This window comes from Mastomys coucha, unplaced genomic scaffold, assembly GCF_008632895.1.
Source record: "Mastomys coucha isolate ucsf_1 unplaced genomic scaffold, UCSF_Mcou_1 pScaffold21, whole genome shotgun sequence".
In the NCBI taxonomy this organism is placed as follows: Eukaryota; Metazoa; Chordata; class Mammalia; order Rodentia; family Muridae; genus Mastomys; species Mastomys coucha.
In genome coordinates, this window is record NW_022196904.1 from 138,874,272 (window position 1) to 138,894,057 (window position 19,786).

Below are 19,786 nucleotides of genomic sequence, written 5' to 3' on the forward strand. Positions count from 1 at the left end.
TTTTTTTTTTGTTTCTGTGCTTACTCACATAAACTCACATTGTTCTCTTCAAAGACTTGATGTGAATGTATATATAGGATATATTTAATCTGTTTCTACCACTGAGGTAGTTGGAGTTGCTTTTCAAAATGAATTTCAGAGGCCAGAAATTCCTCAACTTGCTTGCTAAGGAAAACAGCTGCTTTGAAGCCCTCTTTTGTGAGAAATAAAAGTGCTTTGTTCTGAAATCCTGTGGGCACATAGTATCAGCTTTGTCACTGTTCCTGTCTGTGCTGCGTAGGGTGATGGCTAGGGGTTTCCTGAGCCCCATTCTGGAAAAGGCAACCCTGTTCATGCATCTGAGTGGTCTCTCTGCTGATCCAATCCATGTTTCCTGTGCAGAATGTAACAGCATTCAGCTGGATTCCTTTTATAACAGAAATTTGTTGATCTCATGGAGCAAGAATAAAACCCAAAATCTGTTTTGTAATCCACCTATATTTTTAAATCTCCCCGTAGCCCCCTGTACTTCCATTGTTCTTTTATTAAGGGGTCTCGGGGATTTCTGTAATACGGAATAATGCTCCTGTGTCTATCCAGAAGTTTACAGGTTGGCCTTCAATTGAGAAGGTTACTATAGGCCCCCAGAGGCCTAATTTGAAGGAGCCACGCCCTTCCTCTTCTTCCAGAGACAGGATGGGAATTGGCTGAGGGACTCCCTGTTTCCACTGGGAACATTCATGTTTCCAGTCTCAATTCCTTGCAGTAAGCACATTGGTCCATTTGCAAGGGTTTTTTCTTTTACTTGTAGGTAGCTTGTCTGGTGCTGAGAGTGCCAGGAGTGTATGGTGCTGCTGCAGTGGCCCAATTTATTTATTTTTATTAGTAAGTCTTCCTTGTTGTCTCTCTTAAAAAACACCTTTTGGGATATTTCTAATAATTTTGACCAATTTTTCCCTGAAAATCTGTCCATCTTTTGAATTTTCTTACACACAGTTGTGGTCATCTGAGTTACAAAGGCCAAGTTAGTCACCTTGAGGTTTGCTGGGTCCTCTGGATCTATAGGGGTATATGCTGGGTCCTCTGGATCTATAGGGGTATATGGTATAGGAGTATATAAGTATGCCTCCAGGAGGAGCTCAAGAAACACTGAAGGCAATTTATCTGAGCCCTGTTTAAATCAGGTACTTCGTACAGATGTAAACTGCCTGCCTGACACTCTCCAGTTGGGCTTGGTGGTAGCCACAGAGTGACCTCCTACCTCCTTCTGCCCCATAGTCCCAGTATGGTCTCCTGGGTAAAGCCTTGCCAATTGCTGCCATTCTTTGGTCATTGTCAAGAGTGTCTAATCCAGGCAGCACCATCGTTGCTTCTGCTAGGATTTTTTCTCTTTTCCATTGTGAAGACGGGTGCAGAGAACTTGTGGGCAGTTATCCCAGGTTGGAAGACAGAATCAATCAGGGACATCTGAGAACTAGGGTCTGTGCTGAAAGTGGGGTTCTAGTTCCCAGTTGTAAAGATCTGCTGTAGAAAATGGAATGAACATACAGGTATTGTCTTTCAGGGGCCTGGTGTAGAGGAAGGACAGGGGCTGGAGTCCTTCTGTTTCAGGGATCAAATGGAAACAGAAGCTGCAGGTTGACCTGGGGAGAGGGAGGCTGAATGTGGAGTTGCTTTTTCTTTGAGGATAGGAGTGGAAACAGAAGCTGCAGGCTGGAGGAAAGAGGAAACTGAAGTCCCAAGCTGGCTGGGGGAGGAAACTGAGTCTGGCTGTCCATTGTGACTACCCTGATGGCTGTGGAGAGGAGAAAGGACTGAAGCTGGCTCCACCGGGGAACTGAGGCAGAAGGAGTAATTGAATGGGGTAGGCAGGAGAGTCTGAGGGGAAGCAAGAGGACGCAATGGGCTCTGGAGAGGTGAGGAGGCAATGGGCTCTGGAGAGGTGGGGATAGTGCAGGGTAAAGAGGAGTGTATGGGAGAAGGAGAAGGCCATTCTGAGAGTCCTATAGGACAGGAGTTTTGGAGGGCTTTTGGTCCTCAGCCCAGGGTCTCTGAGGAGTCTTCTTTGCTATGACCAGGGTGTGGCCACCTTACCCATTCTGGACCAAACAAACCTTCATCCATGGGGGCAAATTGAACATTGCTTCTGTCGAGGGTAGAATATACCCAATCTGGTCTTGGTGGCTAGGAATACTAGGCTACCTGGGAGTCAAAGGTGCCCTTTGGGGGCCATTTAACCCTGAATATAAGCCACTCCAGCTCACAGGAAAATTGGTGGCCGTTCTTGGCGATAAGATACTCATAATCCTGCTTAGTGATAGGAGGGTAAATTTTGTCAAAGTTCCTTAAAACACAACTTAAAGGAGAGTCAGGTTTATTAGTCTTGTTACTTATTCTGTCTGTCTGCTTAGTTGCCCCAAGTTCAGACCATAGAAGACTTATGATAAATAAACAGAAGAGAGAAGCAAAAATGCAGAACAAGATACAGGGGACCAAGAACCAGGTGGCAAAAACCTAGATGGGCAAAGCAATGTCTTGCTTGTGCTCTGAACAGGAGTTTGACATGTTCCTTGTTAGGCACCTTGCTGTCCCCAGATGGGATCGCACCGGAACCAGGACCAGAGGTCACAGAAGGTGTGTCGCGCCAATCACCCTGACCAGCAGGGAAGAAAGACTAGCACACCAGTTCCTTCCAGCAACAGTTTACTCAGAAATGGCTGATTACATGAGATTTGAAGGTGTGTCCCCGAATGGTCCGTGAGTGCTGCTTAAATACCCTTTGTAGGACTGCCCATGAGCCCATACCACGTTTTGCACTATCATAGGCTACAGAGTCATGACAGGCAATCAGGCCACTGGCAGGTGTAACCTTCTTGCCAAATAAGGACTTGTTTACTCCAAAGCAGAAGAATGGCAGGTGCCATCTTTAAGGCGTGGCAGCAGTGCTCCACAGTTCCCCCTTTTAGTTTTAAAGAAAAGCAGTTACTGCTCGATCAAGCAAGTTTCATTACGTAGGATCTCGCGATCAAGGGCAGACGGGCTCAAGCTATGGTATTCACTCTACTGGGTGCAATGGGCAAAGCCCACCAGGTGTAAGAGCTGAGTGCCAGAAAACAGGCTGGACACCCATCCCATGTGTAATGATGCCTGTAGGCCTCCAGGGGTGTAAGGGCTGTCCAAGCCTAGGAGAAAAGTGGGGTCTCAGGTGGCTACTGCTTTAATGTCAATAACCATGTTTGGGGAGATACATCAGCTTCAATGGCTTGAAAGGCACACACCACCAGAGCCGTCTCACGTCTCTGGGCTCTTGCCATCGACAGATGTAAAATAGGCAGAGTGCACAGACACCTACTAAGGCAACAGCTAGCACTCTTAAGCCCGCCCAATAAACACAAAAGGAGGCCAAACACACACAGGGGTGGGGCCAAAAGAAACATTCTGAACAGACTTAACCATCTCTACATTCTTATAAAAGGGATGACCATAAAAATAAGATGGGGTGGATGAACCCTCCACCTGAGTGGCTATAACACCAGGAGAGGTGGTTTCTAAAAATTTTGTTATCTCATGTCCTCCCCATCAAACATCACAAGAGGGGACAAATCAGTACAGCTGCCATTGGTAGCTGGCCACCATCTTTTAATTCAGGTTCCCATCAAATGATAGGTACCCGTCAAAGGTCCCTCAAGGATATCAAACCATGTAGCTGTCTGATTATAAATCATAACACAATCACTAGCATCACTAATATTCCTAACTCTAACAAAACATAAACTTCTTAATAGACTAAAATTTTTTTCTTCTCCTAAGCGTGTTAACTCTAAATTCTTAGGCAAATAGGGTAAATCTAAACTGTTATTGTTAATAAAAAGGCAGGGAAACACTTGTGCATCATGGCGTAGAGGCATCGGTCTTGGGAATGTTGACAGGATCCCCCATCTCGGCTCGGCTATCCCCATGGATATCTTCAGAATCGCTAGGCACATCCAGAAGAGCTTCATGTTGAACTTTTCTCACCAGTCGCTCAGGCACCCACACCGGATCCTGTTGGTCTTGAGGGAACACACAAACAGAACCTCGTGCCCATGTTAGCACTGGATCTGGGCCTTTCTATGTGCCCGACAAGACATCCTTCCACTTCACGAGACCCTGAGAGGTCCCACAGAAATCACAATGTCGATCCGCAGCTGAACGGCCATGAGCATCCAAATTTAAAAAATTCAATGTAAATAAAGCAAGAGATATTCTTTCTTTTGGGGTACGGCCTTGGCCAATTCCCCCTTTTTGTTTTTGTAAGCATTCTTGAAGGGTGTGATGCGCACGCTCTACAATGTCTTGTCTTTGAGGATTATAAGGCAATCTATGATTGATATAAACATCTATTTGTTTACAAAAGGCTACAAATTGTTACGCTGTATATGTGGGTCCATTATCAGTCTTAAGCTGCTGTGGCTTTCCCCAAGCAGCCCAGGCATCTAAGTAATGGTTTATGACATTGCGAGCCTTTTCTCTACTCAAAGGCGTGGCCTGAATAATTTTTGAACAGGTATCTACAGAGGCATGTACATATCTCAGGGTATCAAACTCTGAAATATGAGTCACATCTATCTGCCAAATTTTTAAGGGCAGAAGCCCTCTGGGATTAACTCTAAAACTGTGTGGATGATGAAAAATCACACACTGTGGGCAATTAAGGACCACTTGTGTTGTATTTGTGTGGGACAGCTTAAAATTTTGTTGCAAGGTCTTTGCATTAACATGAAAATTTTTATGAAATTGAATAGCTTGTTCTAAAGAGGAGCTTAAAAAATGTATACTCTATCCTGGTCCATTGATATACTATGGCATTTCTTTCAGTCAAAAGTCTTGGCAAGTTAGTATGAGCGCAAATATGTTGAACATAAAAACGCTCTTTTCTCTGTCTAATTAACTTTTGTAATCTCTGCAGCTGAGTGCACACAGTGTTGGTGCTCTTAATGGGTCTCGCTAATTCTAAAGCTTTTACTGTATTAACCACATAATGGGAATCAGAAAGCAAATTAAATGTAAAATTATAGTGTTCAAACACTTCAATCACTATTTTCAATTCTACTATTTGGGGAGAATTTGTATGAAATTGATATAACACAGGTCCTTTTCTCTCTACCAAATAAGTACCACATCTTGTCTTAGACCCATCAGTAAAAACATCAGGAGCTCCCTTAATAGGTTCACTGGCAGTAATTTTAGGAAAAATAACTGGATGTTCTTTAAAAAATGATAACAGAGGATGTTTGGGATAATGATTATCAATATTGCCATCATAACTGCACTGCACATTGTTCAAATATGAGCTGTTGAATAAGAGGCATTAGAGTCTCAGGATCTCTAAATAACCTTCTTGCGGCTTTTATCATCTTGGCTACAAAATCTGAAAAGGGCTCTGTCGATTTTTGGATAATTTTGGTTAAGTTTCCGGACACCTCCCCTTTATTAGGTAATGTCTTTTATGTCTTCATTGCCATGGTATTTATTTGTCAATAAACTTGCAGGGGATAGGCTGTTTGATTATTCAGCCACTGACCTTGTCCCATAAGCATATCAAAGTTCTACGCAGCCTGACCTTGAGCTGTGTTCTCTCGAGCCTGTTGTTGGGCATATTTAGTATATATGGACTTCTAGTCAAGATATTGTCTCATAGATAGGTATGCTTTTACAGTAGACATCCAGTCTGCTGGTGTCATGGCTGACTGGGTAAGTCTCTCTACCTGAGCTTGAGTAAAGGAGGCATTGATTTCATAAGCTTGCACAGAATCAGCTAAATTTTTAAGAACTTTAAAATCTAAGGGCTCATAAGTCTTCACTTGATTAGCATCTTCAAAAACTGGGAAGGCGGCAGCCGCCTCTCGCCAAGTTTGAGGGCAAAAGGTACAGGATAGTGTTCGCACACCTTCAGGCAGTCGTGAATCAGAACCTCCTGCTTTGGACAGTTCCGCATAGAGTGGCGGGGCGCTGGTTTACTCCAAAGCAGAAGAATGGCAGGCGCCATCTTTAAGGCGCGGCAGCAGCGCTCCACAGTAAGGGGGTGCTTTTCTATGACTTACCAAGGGAGGCCTCCTCAGACAAGCCCTTGCTGATTTCATTTTGTCTCACTCAGCCCCTCACCTTGGTAGTTTGTGGAACTGAAAGCACATCCCTGGACTTGCAACTTCATTAGGGTGTGTACCCCAGAGGAAATTAGTCCTAGAGGACTGGAGGGAGGGGTCTTTGGGTTAGGTTTGGGGGCCTAATCTCACTGGAGGCCTCCAAGAATGTTGATCTCATCAAGTGAGAATAAAAAGTCCACCCAAATTAAAGCCAATAAAGGGAGATTTATTCACTGTGCACAGGACTGACTTTCCAAAGAGGGATTTGCGACAGAGGTGTGGGTTAACTTTTTAAGCCTCTTTTATAGGTTAAAAAGTATAAACTGGAGATTTTCAAAGGAATTTGATGACATAAGGATGTGGCAAGCAAATTTTACAGAAGCATACAGCAGATGAGATTATTTGACAGATCAGCTTGCAGATTCTTTTTTTTTTTTTTTAAGACAGGGTTTTTCTGTATATAGCCCTGGCTGTCCTGGAACTGCAGATCAGGGTGGCCTCAAATTAGAAGAGGTCCTCCTGCTTCTGCTTCTCAAGTGCTGGGGTTTAAGGTATATACCACCACCACCAGGCCATTTTTATCTTATCAGGATAGAGTATGTCTGAGGTATGGGTCAAACTCCATAGGGTGGGGAGCATATCAAATTCCAGAAAGAAATGAACTTATTTTGATCTTGTAACAAAATGGCTTTAAACTTCAAGATGGAGTGTGGCTGGTCCATCAAATTGGCATTTTTTTTCCTGTACAAGGCTAGATAACAAACACTTTAGGTTAATTTTTTAAAAAGATTTATTTTATTTTTATTGTATATGAGTACACTATCACTGTCTTCAGACACACCAGAAGAGGGCATCAAATCTCTTTACGGATGTGTATGTGATGTGAGCTGCCTAGTGTGGGTGCTTGGGACCAAACTTGGGTCACCTGCCACAGCTGTATGCACTCTTAACTGCTGAGCCATCTTTTCAGCCCCTTTATTTATTTATTTATTTTTTAAATTATTGTATGTGTGTGTCTGTGTGTTTTTGTGTGTATGTTTAAAAACTAGCTCCATTTGAAACTGGGTTTCAAACTAAGTTACTGTGTGCAAAAGAAAAACCTAGGAGTTAGCAGGACCTTAGGCTTAACCTAAGGATTGTTAACCATGGGATGTCTAGACCATGACCCATCAGCAGCTGAATCTTGACAGCAATATAAGAGGAAACTGATCTCAGAGACACATGATTCATAAATATTAACCGGACAACGCATTCTGCTTCTGTAATCTTGCTTAACTGCTGCTTGTTCAAACAAACCAACAAACAACCCAAACTGCAGCAGCAGCAACACCATCATAATAAAACCTCATGTAGCAAAAGAAATCCCTAGAGTTGAGACAATTGTAGTTTGTTTGTGCCTTTAGAAACTCCACAGAACTTCATAATAACTTTGAATATTGTTTATTTGGTGTCAAAAAAATTTTTTTTGAGACAGCGTCTCTCTGGCCTGGTGTGGGCTGCTGATTATGCTTGATTGCTTAGGCAGCAAACCCAAGATTCGCCTGTCTTCTCCTCTCCTCTCAGAGCTGGTACTGTAAGCACACATTGTTGTGTTTTGTTAAAAAAAGATAAGGAGAAGAGGAACATGTTTGGTGGATAGGTGGTAAGGTGTGGGGGAAGGGGGTCCCTCTGTGGGCCCATGCTGAACTATCCCTTCCCCCCTTATAAAATAGAATTTATTCAGAGCATGGGGAGGTGAGTTTAGAAGGTAATAGAGACAGAGAAAGGCAGAGAAAGAGTAGAGGAGTAGAGGCAGGCAAGAGAGAGCGGAGGGGGCAAGAGCCCCTTTTATAGTGAGTCAGGCACACCTGGCTGTTGCCAGGTAACTTTGGGGCAGAGTTTAGACAAAAGGCTAACATATCACCATGATTCTTTCATGTGGACACTGAGGATGAAATGGATGCCAAGCAAAGCAAGCACTTTACTTACTGGGATATCTCCTAGTCCCAACACTTTAGGATTTGCAGGCTATACAGTCTTGGTTGCAGCTCCTCAATTCTGTTGTGTCAGGGAGAGAACAACTATTTACCAAGTATGCAAAACCTGTTAACTTACAGGTTAGAGCCTGTGGAGTCAAGAACGCTCAGCTCCTTGAAACTGTAGTTACAGGCAACTGTGAGTTGCCTGATGTGGGTGCTGGGAACAAAATTGTGTTATCTGCAAGAGCGGTAGGTACCTTTAACCACTGAGCTAGTTCTCTAGTTCCCTTTTATTACTATTTCTTTTTGTATTTTGCTCTATCTCTCTATTCTTCTATCTATCTATTCATTTTACACTGATCACATCCCTCTCCTTGCCTCCCAGTCCCACCCTTATATACCCCTCTGCCCATTTTCCCCTCCCCTTTTCTTTAGAGAGGGGGAAGCCCCCCATGGGTACTACTCTGCCCTGGCACAATGTTGGACTAAGCACATCCTCTCCCAGAGGCCAGACAAAACAGCCCAGCTAGGTGAAAGGGATTCAAAGGCAGGCACCATAGTCAGAGACCACCCCTTCTCCAATTGTTAGGGGACCCACATGAATACCAAGCTGTATATACCAATGTATAGGGGTCTAGCCCATGCATACATTTTTGTTCTTGTTTAGTCTTTGTGAACCTCATGGGCCCAGATTAGTTGACCCTGTAGGTATTTTTGTGTTGTCCTTGACCCCCCTCAGCTCCCTCAGTCCTTCCCTCCACACTTCCACAAGATGCCCAGAGTTCTGCCTAAGGTTTGGCTGTGGGTCTCTGCATCTGTTTCCATCAGCTGCTGGATGAAGCCTCTCAGAAAGCAGTTATGCTAGGTACCTGTCTGTAAGCGTAGTAGAGTATCATTTATAGTGTCAGAGGTTAGTTCTCTCCCATAGGGTAGGTCTTGTTGAGGTTCAGGAATCGCTGTGCAAACCATACGGACATCGATCTCCGTTAAGCAAGAATAGTTTATTGAACTCACACCCCAAGACTGATCAATCAGGACCACAAGAAATGACTCAGAGCCTAAATGTGGCACCAGTCTGTACATAGGGCAGGCTTTATCTATGAAAAACCAGGTTCAAAAGTTTAAAGGCAAGCAGTGAGGTGCAGTAAAGTGGTATGATGTTTTTGGCTAACTAGGTGGCCCTAGGTGAAGTAAGCGGGGAGGCACAGGTAGTGAACCAGGGAGTTCCAGGACATTGAGACAACTGAGTCTAAGTAATTCAACCACAACTTTTTGGCTTATTAATAACATTCTTCAGTGTCTGTTAAAGTAATAATTCTTAAAAAGTGGATGAACTTAATTTCACCTTAATGGTTATAGTTATGTTAAAAAGAGGAGGCCTCAATAGGTCTCAAGTTGGGCACTCATTGGTTCCCTTAACCTCTGCTCCGTTTTTATTCCTGCCCATCTTGTAGGCAGGACAAATTTTGGGTTGAAGGTTTTGTGGATAGGTTGATGTCCTCCTCCCTCCTCTGGAAGAAGGAGGCCACATCAGTCTACATATTCTCAGCTGCTAGAACTCTAAGCTAGGGTCACTCTTAAAGAATTCTGGGAGCCTGTCCCCTCTCAGGTTTCTGGCTCATCCTAGAGAGTTCTCTTCTCTCACCCAGCCCTCTCCTGTTTTCCTCCTCACACTTGACTCCCACCCCACCCCCCACTTTCCTCCCTAGTTCCCATCCTTCATCCATCTCTAATGTCTAGTTTATTCCCCTTCTGAGTGAGACTTAAGCATCCTCCCTTGGGCCCTCCTTGTCACTTAGCTTTGCTGGGTCTGTGGATTGTAGCCTGGGTCTCATTATGCGGTCCTGGCTGACCTGGAGCTCAACCAGGCTGTCCCTGAACTCACAGAGGTCTATCTGCCTTTGGTGAGTTCTGAGATTTAAAGTGTGTAGCACTACACTCAGGTGATTTTTATTTTTAATAATTAATGTGTAATTTAACCAGGTAATAATATGGGAAGGATAATAACCAGTTAAAACAGCACAAAGAGGGCAGGCTGCAGTTATGCACCCTGGAAATTCTAATGCTTGGGTGATGGGAATAGAAAATCAGTACAAGGTTGTCCTCAGCTATATAGCAAGTACCTGGGCTAAGTGAGACCCTGCCTCAGAGACAAAACAAAACAAAGTCCCAAGCGTAATATATAATTTACCCTTTGAAGTATGTAGTTTCATTTTCAAAAATGCATACAAGTGAACTATTGCCCTAGTCAAGGTACAGACTATCCACAGCCTTAAGTCACTGGGTGTCTAACAAAGCAGAGATTCATAACGTGGTCAAAGTGCTGAGAATAAGGGAGTGCTCAGTTCAAAATGAGACATCTACATCACTTACTCCCAAGACTAGGGAACACTGAGGAAGATGGGCTGGAAAGACTGTGAAAGCCAGAGGATGGAGAGCTCTGGGAAGCACTGTCCCTTGGACATGCCATGGTCATACATCATGAACACCTAGCAGCTGTGTGAGACCTGCACAAAATGAAGGCATGAAGATAGGAAGGGACTAGCTAGGACAGAAGGGGGTCATCGGGAAAGGCTGGGGGACAAGAAACATTGGTGGGGCTGGGGAATGTGATGACATCACATTGTATAGAGGGAAGAAACTAAAAGTCAGAAAAACTACAGAACAGTTTAATGCCCTTAACCTCCCCCATGGTCCTTCCTTGTGGTGCCTCTCCTCACCCCAGCCCCCCAGGATTGCTGATTAGTTTTCTGTCCTATATTTATGCTAATCTAGGAATGTCATATAAAGAAAATTATATAGTGTGCAGGTTTGGGGTATGACCTTTTACTTATTATTTTGTAAATAACTAAATATTTTGCAGGCAGGACTGTTATATTTATATGATTTTTTGTCATTGTAATAAGGTTTTATTGGCAGGTGGGTGGGGGTGAGGGTAAGGAAGGAGGTTTGAGAGTGAGTCTCATTATTTGGTCAGGCTTGCATAGAAATCACTTAAAATTATTTACTTATGTGTATGGATATTTTGATTATATGTTTATCTGTGTACCATATGGCTGCCTACTGCTTAGGGAGGTCAGAAAAGGGCATTAGGTCTCCTTGGACTGGGGCTACACAGTTGTAAGTATCTTTGTGGGTGCTGGGAATTGAACCTGGATCCTCTGGAAGAACAATCAGTGTTCTTAACTGCTGAGCTATTTTTCTTTCTTTCTCTTTCTTTTCTTTCCTTCCTTTCTTCCTCTCTTTCATTTTTTTTTTTTGAAATAAGGTTTCTCTCTACATGTGTTTTTCCTGTCTTAGAACTGGCTCTGTAGACCAGGCTAGCCTCAAACGCAGAGATCCACCTGCTTCTGCCTTCAGATTGCTGGGATTAAAGGTGTACACCACCATTTCTTTAGCCCTAACTTGTAATTCTTTATCATCCTGCTTCAGCTCCTTGAGCAAGAATTCAGTAAGTAATATTACAATGTAGCAAGGGCACTAAATAGACAAAGCTAACTAAGAGACCTCTTAGGTTTGCACTTTTTAAAGAACATCTTTAATAATTTCATACCAGTGTATCTCGATCATATATCCACTTCCCCTGGACGTTCCTCCAATGTGACCCCTTCTCACCTTCACGTTCCTTCTCTCTGCCTCTTCTGTCTTTGGTAACCCACTAAATCCAGTTAGTGCCGCCTGCTGGAGTGCTGACTGATCTCGTTGGCTTGGTCTGGTAAGTCTTATGTAGGCGACTGTATCTGCGGTGCTCCTGAGTGCTGTGGCCGTGTCGGGGCCAGAAGACACCTCACAGCATTCTTCTCTATCTTCTGGTTCTTCTGTCACATGCCCCGAGCCTTGGATGGGTGGGTTGGTGGTGACACAGATGTCCTGTTAGGGCTGGGCACTCTTGGTGACTTATCCACAGCACTCTGTTAACCTAGGAATCTCTCCATTAACTTTTGCCCGCTGCAGAACAAGCTTCTATCTATGTGCATAAACACAAATATTTGGAAGGAAATTTGACAACATGTCCATTTATTGATACAGTAGTAATAGGTCCCCTGCTAGAGCCAGTGGCCTTCTGAGCTGTGCACTTTTGACCAGGTTTACAGTATCACGCACTTTACAGGTTTCTGTTTTAGATTTATTTCATGTGGCATTAGCGTTTTGCATGTATGTATGTGTACTATCTTCATGTATTACCTGTGGAGGTTAGGAAGAGGGTATTGGATTTGCCCTGGAACCTCACCTGGATCCTCTGCAAAAGAGTGAGCACTCTTAACTGCTGAGGTGTCTCTTCAGCCCTCATTTTGCAGTTTCTAGTCATAGCACATGCAAGGGTTGGGATGTAGTTGGGGATTGAGTGGTAGCATGTGCTCTGAAGGCCTGGGATCGTGGCTTTGTGAGGTGAGCCAGCATCAGAGCTGAAGAGCCTGCATACACATGGATCTGCTTACTGGAGTTGATTGGGGGAACTTCTGGCTGTACCTTCTCAACCCAGCCTGCCCTGGTCTCATGGTTTCACACCATCGCTAATAGTTCTGCTCTTGGTTTTGCAGCCAGAACCCAAGCCTGGAGACCTGATTGAGATTTTCCGCCCTATGTACAGACACTGGGCCATCTATGTTGGTGATGGATACGTGATCCACCTGGCTCCCCCAAGTAAGAACACCAGAGTCTTCCCTCTGCTGGGCCTAGAGACTGGGAAAGGATGTGGGGAGCTATGGGCAACAGGGTACTCCTGTGTTCTCCATTCTCGATCAACCATTTGTTTCTAGGTTTATGTGAAGGCAGTCTGATGTGTCATGATGCTTTTTGAGCTTTGTTCCTTAGAGCTCAGTGTAAGCCCCTCAAGGTGTGTGAGTATCCAGACCCTGCCCCTAAGGACCTTCAACTTCCAGGCTCCACCCAGAGAACAATCTAATGTCTGTAAAAACCTGAGCTCAGAACTTGAAATCCTATCAATCCCCACCTCAGAAGTCTCTACCCTAGAAAGGTATTCCCCACAAGAAACCCCTGAATGACGTCTGCCTCCTCTTCCTCAGTTCCCTGCTGCTTCTGGCCTGTGTTTCCCCTCCCAACAAATCTCTTATGTGAGATTGGTTGTGCAGTGTGACTCTGTAGTATTCCTTGACTCCCAATTGCCAGGACATCTTTCCCAGTAGAGCTGTAACACTTCTATTACAGAAACCTTTCCCTCAGAGCTGTAACACTTGCATTTTGTGCCCTAACTCGGATAAGTTCTCCTGGTATCTGTGCTCCCCATTGGAGTCTGAGCCATATTGGGGACCCCACCCCTCATCTCCAGTCAACACACAACAGACTCACCTTCCAGCTCACCAACCCATCCACCAGCTGCAGTTAGGTAAGTCTCCTCTTTGGTCACTGCAAATGTTTTTCTGAGTCCAAGGAAGTGATCGGCATCTCTGTGGTACTTTTGGAGATGAGGGTACCCCAGAAATGGAGGTCTTTAAGCCTACTGTGGTCAGGCTTCTTCACCTGACCCCATTCCCCCATCGTTAGATATTTTCAGTCACAGTTAACCCTAATTAAATCTCCTGAATCCCTCTGCTTTCATTAAAGAGTTCCAGTGTATCACCTAATCTTAGTATCACCTTCCATGACATTTACACAGTTCTCACCAGCAACCTTCTCTGTGAGGAGTGCAGATGAGTCTGAGACCAAGCTAGGACACCTGTAGATGAAATCTACCAAACTAATGCTGCCCACCCAATTGGGACTGAGGTAATCCCCAACTGGGATCCTGAGTAGAACTACAATACTCTGGGGGACATTCTAACTAGAGACCAACTTAGAACACACCTCCTGGCCGGTCTGGTGCAAGGCTGCCCTTAAAGTGGTAATGTATTAAAAAAATCCAAGAGGTTATCCAGGGCAAGCACAAAAACCCATCTCAATTCTTAGACTGCCTTATAATATACCAATCAGGATTCTAAAACCCTAGACGGAAAACAACTTATGGCCTACTGCTCTCTCTATGATCAAACTAGAGATTACTGTTGATGTTGGCCAGAGCCTTAATTGTTCTGTAGGAGACATGATGAGTACTCAGGGGGGTGTTCTACCTTTTATGTAGAAGGGGGCTCTTTTATCCTAATTAAGGACCCATGACACTTCAGATGGAAGATGGGGTCATTGGTAAACTTTACTATAGTATTTACCACAGCTATCCATCAAGCATGATCAAAATATAGAGGGCACACATCCCACTTTCTCAACCCCTAGGTATAGACATAATAGAAGAAGTGGTCCTCGGATATCTAATATCACCCCTTTTAGATGATATTGATCCCACCTCACTGTCATAACATCTCTTGCTTCAGATACTTCTGTGTTATCAGTTATTGACTAATGCTCTACCTGACTGCTTTAGAGAATGTTGGTTGTGTGTCCCTCCTGGGTCAAACTCAAGACAGCATTTGTGGCCTTGCCCCATGTCTTATTACATTCTCTCACTTTATCACACATCGAATGCTCTAAGCCAAATATACTCCCACCCCTTATCTCCCTCACATCTCTCTCTTCAGTATCAGAGACTGCTTTAATCCCTTGGAAACATGTTTTATGGGTACACTGGATTCTGTAAACTGCAACAATACCTTAATCCTTAGTACTACCACCCATCCCCTCTGTTCAAACATTTACAATTTTTTACAATTTACAATTTACAATTGTGCCATTTTCTGCAGCATTCAAGTTTACTGCTGCCTACTGACTGGGTGGTTGAGGACTTAGGCCTTGGTGCTCCTTTTTCCAAAACTAGGGGTGAATCTTGGTTAAAAAAAAAAAAAAACCCTTGCCAATTCCCATGAGAGGGTTTACAGTGACATGACAAACACGAAGTTCAGCTCATACCCTTTCTAGCAGTCCTGGGTATAACTTCTGGTGTCACTACTGAAGTGGTGGGACTGACTCCTTCCCTAGCTATTCACCATTGATTTTCCTCTTAGATCATCCAGGATCTCCAACAGGTGGCTCAGACCATCCTTACTCTACAGGGCCACTGGCTACTGTAGTGTTACAAAATCAACAAGGACTATATTTACTAACAGCAGAGAGAGGTGGCCTTTGTCTCTTCCTCAGGAAGGAATGTTGCTTCTATGTTAACCAATTGACAAGATCTGACAACTGCAGACAGATCTCCAAAAATGGAAGAAACAGTTCCATGCCTTTGGCCAGTGGATCATTGACTGTCTAGTATGGAACTGGATACTCTCTTTTTTAACTTCTCTTTTTCCTCCTTTTTCTTAATCCTACTAATTGATACACCCTGCCTCATATATTTCTTGTCTATATTTTTTCAACAACAGATCCGAAAGATTTCTGATCAGACTTTTAACCAGTTGTACAGGAGTACCAGCTATAGAGCCAGAGGCCTGCAACACCCAATTATACCCAGATAGAAAAGACCAAGCTTGTTCCAAGGTCTTCAATGCCCACAATCAGCAAAAAGTAGTCTAATAATAACACTATCCCCTTTCCTGACCCCTGACTTGTTATTAATAATATAAAAGGGGGTGGGAATGTAGGGTAAAAGGGCCAAGGGAAAACACCCTGACCCTGACTTGACCCTGAGACCAGGGCCAAAGGAAAGAATTGCTCCAAGGCCAAGGCCAGGGCCAAGAAACAGGATCTCACCAATCCCTGAGTTCCCCTCAAGATCAGGCCATGGAATCACATCGATACCTCAGAATGAAATCCTACCAACCCCTGAGCTTACCCAGAGCCTGACCACACAATCCTACCAATCCCTAAGTTTGCTCCAAGATCAGGTCACAAAAATTCCACCAATCCCAGGTGGAAGCTCTGACCCACCCCAAGCCCCTATATAAAGCCTGCCTTCTCCTCAGTTCCCTGCTGCTTCCAGCCTGAGCAGAGGCAGCTACCCTTCTTGGCATTCCCTTCCCAATAAATCTCTTGTACGAGGTTTGCTGTGCAGTGTGATTTTATGGTATTCCTTGGTTCCCGATTGCCAGGATACCTTTCCCAGTAGAGCTATAACACTTGCATTGGGGAAGTCTTCCCCTTGCCAGAACAGAGCTGGAACACTTTCATTGGAGAAGTCTTCTCCCTCAGAATTGTAACATAATATTTATGTTCTCTCTCTCTCTCCCCCTCCCTCCCTTCCTCCCTCCCTCTGCCCCTCAACCCCCCTCTCTTTGAGACTCATTGAGTTGACCAGGGCCCTTTGTGTGACCTTGGGTTTGGAACTATCTGATGGGACCTGGTGGGGGCTTGTCAGTAGGTACACAACAGAAGACAACGACTGTCTTGCCCCCAGAATCCATCAGTAGCCAATAGTTCAGGAGGAAGGGGTAGAGACTTGTGAATCTCTCCCCAATCCAAGAGTGACTGTTGATAGGCCAAGTCTTATGTCTTATACATAGCTGTTTTCAATTTTTTATATTTTTAAGCAGGGTCTCATGGCTGGGTGGGTGTAGTGGTGCACTCCTCTAATATCAGTACTCAGGAGGGGAGGCAGAGGCAGGCCTAGTCTACCTAGAGTGTCCTAGGACAGGCAGGGGTGCATGGATCTTGTTTTAAACAAAACAGAACAAAAGACTGGGTCTCAATATATCATTCTAGATGGTCTAGAACTCCTTATGTTAGTCCCACCGAATGAGAGTAAAGACTATTACCCAAAATTCTTTGGTCAAATAAAGCAAGCCTTATTTTCTGCCAGGTAGGGCTATCTCCATAAAGTGGGGAGAAAATATCAAAATATTATGGAACACAGAAGAAGGTGGGTTTATGTAGCCACAAAACTGCAATGCTTGGGGAGTTTCAAGGGCTGGGAGATTTCCAGAGGCATTTTGGTAACATAAGAACTTCATTTTAACATTATGTGGCAGAACATCCTATGGTGTAGGTCAGAGTATAGGGTGTGGAACATGTTGAATTTCAGAAAATGGGTCAACACCTGGTTATATCCAAGTTTTGCAGAAAACAGAAATGAACTTAATTTTGACCTTATAACACGTTGGCTTTCAATCTTATAATGGTGTCAGGCTGGTTCATCACTTACATATATCAAGGTGACCTTGAACTCACAAAGATCTGTCTGCCTGTCTCATGAATTCTGGGATCAAGGGAATATACCACTATGCTGGGTTCTAACATTTTATGTTCTAGGAGAGTTCAGCCTATTCTAAAGCTTCATGGAAGAGGGGTCACATGGCCTCTGTTCTTTTCCTTCCTGCTATTGCTTGTTGCTGTGCCAATGTTATATGTAAAGATTGGTCCTGTCCTGGTTACTGGGGTGCTGTTGCTGCTCCTGGCAGGGAACCAATCTGGTGATGCTCCCTGGGTTCCTGTGTCTACTTCTCGGGTTCATAGCTCCTTTCCAGCCATCATACCCAGTACATGCTCACTCCCCATGATATGGGTGGTTGGGTTAGGATGCCTGGGCTCTCTGCTGTGTCAGCTAATGCTCACTGCCCTAGCCTAGTTCTACAGAACCCAAGCTACTCCTCTTCTAGTCACTTCATTGTTGCCTCTTCTTACCAGGGCTTGGCCAGGGCTGTCACTGCATCTCCTGGGTCTTTTTAGCATCATCTCTAGGGGAACAGCTGAAGAGTGTTGGTCTCTCTCTCTCTTTTTTTTTCTTCCTGGAAAGAAGACCCGCCTCTCTCCTGAGGTCATTGGTCTGGTGAGGTTAAGGAATTGCCAGGATGAAATCAATAGTTATATGCTCTTTCCTCAGAAGAGAAAGCTCCTTGCACACATTTGCAGAATTAAGAAGTAGTTACAGTACAGAAGACTAGCTTCTGGTTAAAGAAACACTCCAGTAGCCAGTGGTGGTGGTGCATGCCCATCACCACAGTAGCCGGGGGTGGCGGTGGGTCCCCTTCACCCAGTAGCCAGGGGTGGTAGTGTGTCCCTGTTACCCAGTAGCCAGAGATTGGGGTGCATGCTTGACATCCCAGTAGCCGGAGCTAGTGGTGTGTGCCCATCATCTCAGCATATGGACTGCAGAGGCAGGCAACCGTTGAGAGTTTGACATTAGGCTGGACTACATAGTAGTTTCCAGATGAGATCATCCTGGATTACAGAGTGAGACCCTGTCTCATCCCTCAACTGACCACCACCCTCGACACCATGGCTGCCACTAAAACATCGCAGTAAATCATGGCACTTTACTAGTCTTCTTCTCAACTGACCACCACCCTCGACACCATGGCTGCCACTAAAACATCGCAGTAAATCGTGGCACTTTACTAGTCTTCTTCTTGATAAGGATTCAAGGACCACAAGAACCTTTCCCAAAGCCACACTGTGCATGTCTCACTTGTTTCTATCTTGTTCATCGCTTGTGGATGGTGGTAAGCCTGGATGCCCAGCTGTGGGTTAGTGCCAAATCCATGTGGCCCTTCCCAGGATCAACTCCTCTGTTCTCTGTGTCTCTACAGGTGAAATCGCAGGAGCTGGGGCAGCCAGCATCATGTCTGCTTTGACAGACAAGGCCATAGTGAAGAAAGAACTGCTGTGCGATGTGGCCGGGAAGGACAAGTACCAGGTTAATAACAAACACGACAAGGAGTACACCCCATTGCCTCTCAACAAGATCATCCAGCAGGCTGAGAGGCTAGTGGGGCAGGAGGTGCTCTACAGGCTGACCAGTGAGAACTGTGAGCACTTTGTGAATGAACTACGCTATGGAGTTCCTCGGAGTGATCAGGTGTGTCCTCAGTCCCTGTACCTGACCTCCCAACTGCCAGTGGCTGGGCCTGAGTGTGGCTGGAGACAGAATTACAAACAGGATGACTAGCGTAAGCATAGGCTTCCTATTTCTAAGAGTGACACACTCAGAGGCAGGTGGGGGTTGGGAGAGACAGGCAGGGGAGACAGCAGGTCAGACTCCCTTCTTTTTCAGTGCCAGGGATTGAATCCAGAACAGGTCATGATCATTCCATCCCTGTGATGATGCTCCCAGAGCCTTGGAGGTGAGCTCTGTGAGCTCCACTTTGTGGATGAGGAATCATAAGCTTCTAGAATTCAAGCCATCTGGCAATGGCCATTCATTTCAGCCGACAAATCCTTTTGAGCCTTTGGATGTGTGCCATGTGTTTCTAGCAGTCAGATGTAGCTGTGTTGGTGAGAGGCAGAGAGGAGGTTTGATGTGCAGGTTTATTGAACCAACCTTTCTTAGCAGGCTACAGAGAGCACTGGCCTCAGCCTAGAGGTGGTCCTGCCGTTTTCCCACTTTCTTTTCTGAGGCAGGGTCTCTGGGTAGATCAGGTTGGTCTTCTTGCTTTAGCTTGCCCTGTGCTCAGATGCCAGACAAGTGTCACCACACTCAGCTTTGCTTGGGTGAGAGGTTAAGATGTGTGGTTATTCACATCTGTGTTTTAAAATCCTTTCTCTTTCTCCTTGACTAATGTGGTGATGGACAACAGGGACTTCCTTCTTTTTCAGTGCTAGGGATTAAACCCAGGGTCTTGCCTATCATAGGTAGGTGCTCTACCACTGAGCTAACCACTCTGCTTCCAGCCCTTTGGGCCTTGTCTTTACCAGCTATGTGATCTCTGAGGATGTATTTAGTCAGGCCCCCCTCATAGTACCTACGAGAACTGATCTTGGAGGATTTCATGTGAACTAGAGAGGAATATTCTTTGCTATTTATTTATTTACTTATTTATTTATTTATACATCCCATTTGCTGCCCTCCTTACCCCATCCCCACCAGAGTCCCTTCCCCATACCCCTCCCCTTCTTTTTTTT

General features: G+C 44.7%; 1 protein-coding gene across 3 annotated transcripts in view; it reads left to right on the plus strand.

Moving 5' to 3' along the window:
• Positions 1-19,786, plus strand: part of LOC116103494 (phospholipase A and acyltransferase 3) — a 33,299-nt gene that overhangs the window by 9,487 nt on the left and 4,026 nt on the right. For all 3 annotated transcript variants that reach the window (XM_031389554.1, XM_031389556.1, XM_031389555.1), the window contains 2 exons: positions 12,604-12,706; positions 18,475-18,743. In XM_031389554.1, the coding sequence (XP_031245414.1) occupies positions 12,604-12,706; positions 18,475-18,743 (372 nt within the window). The remainder of the gene's footprint in view (positions 1-12,603; positions 12,707-18,474; positions 18,744-19,786) is intronic.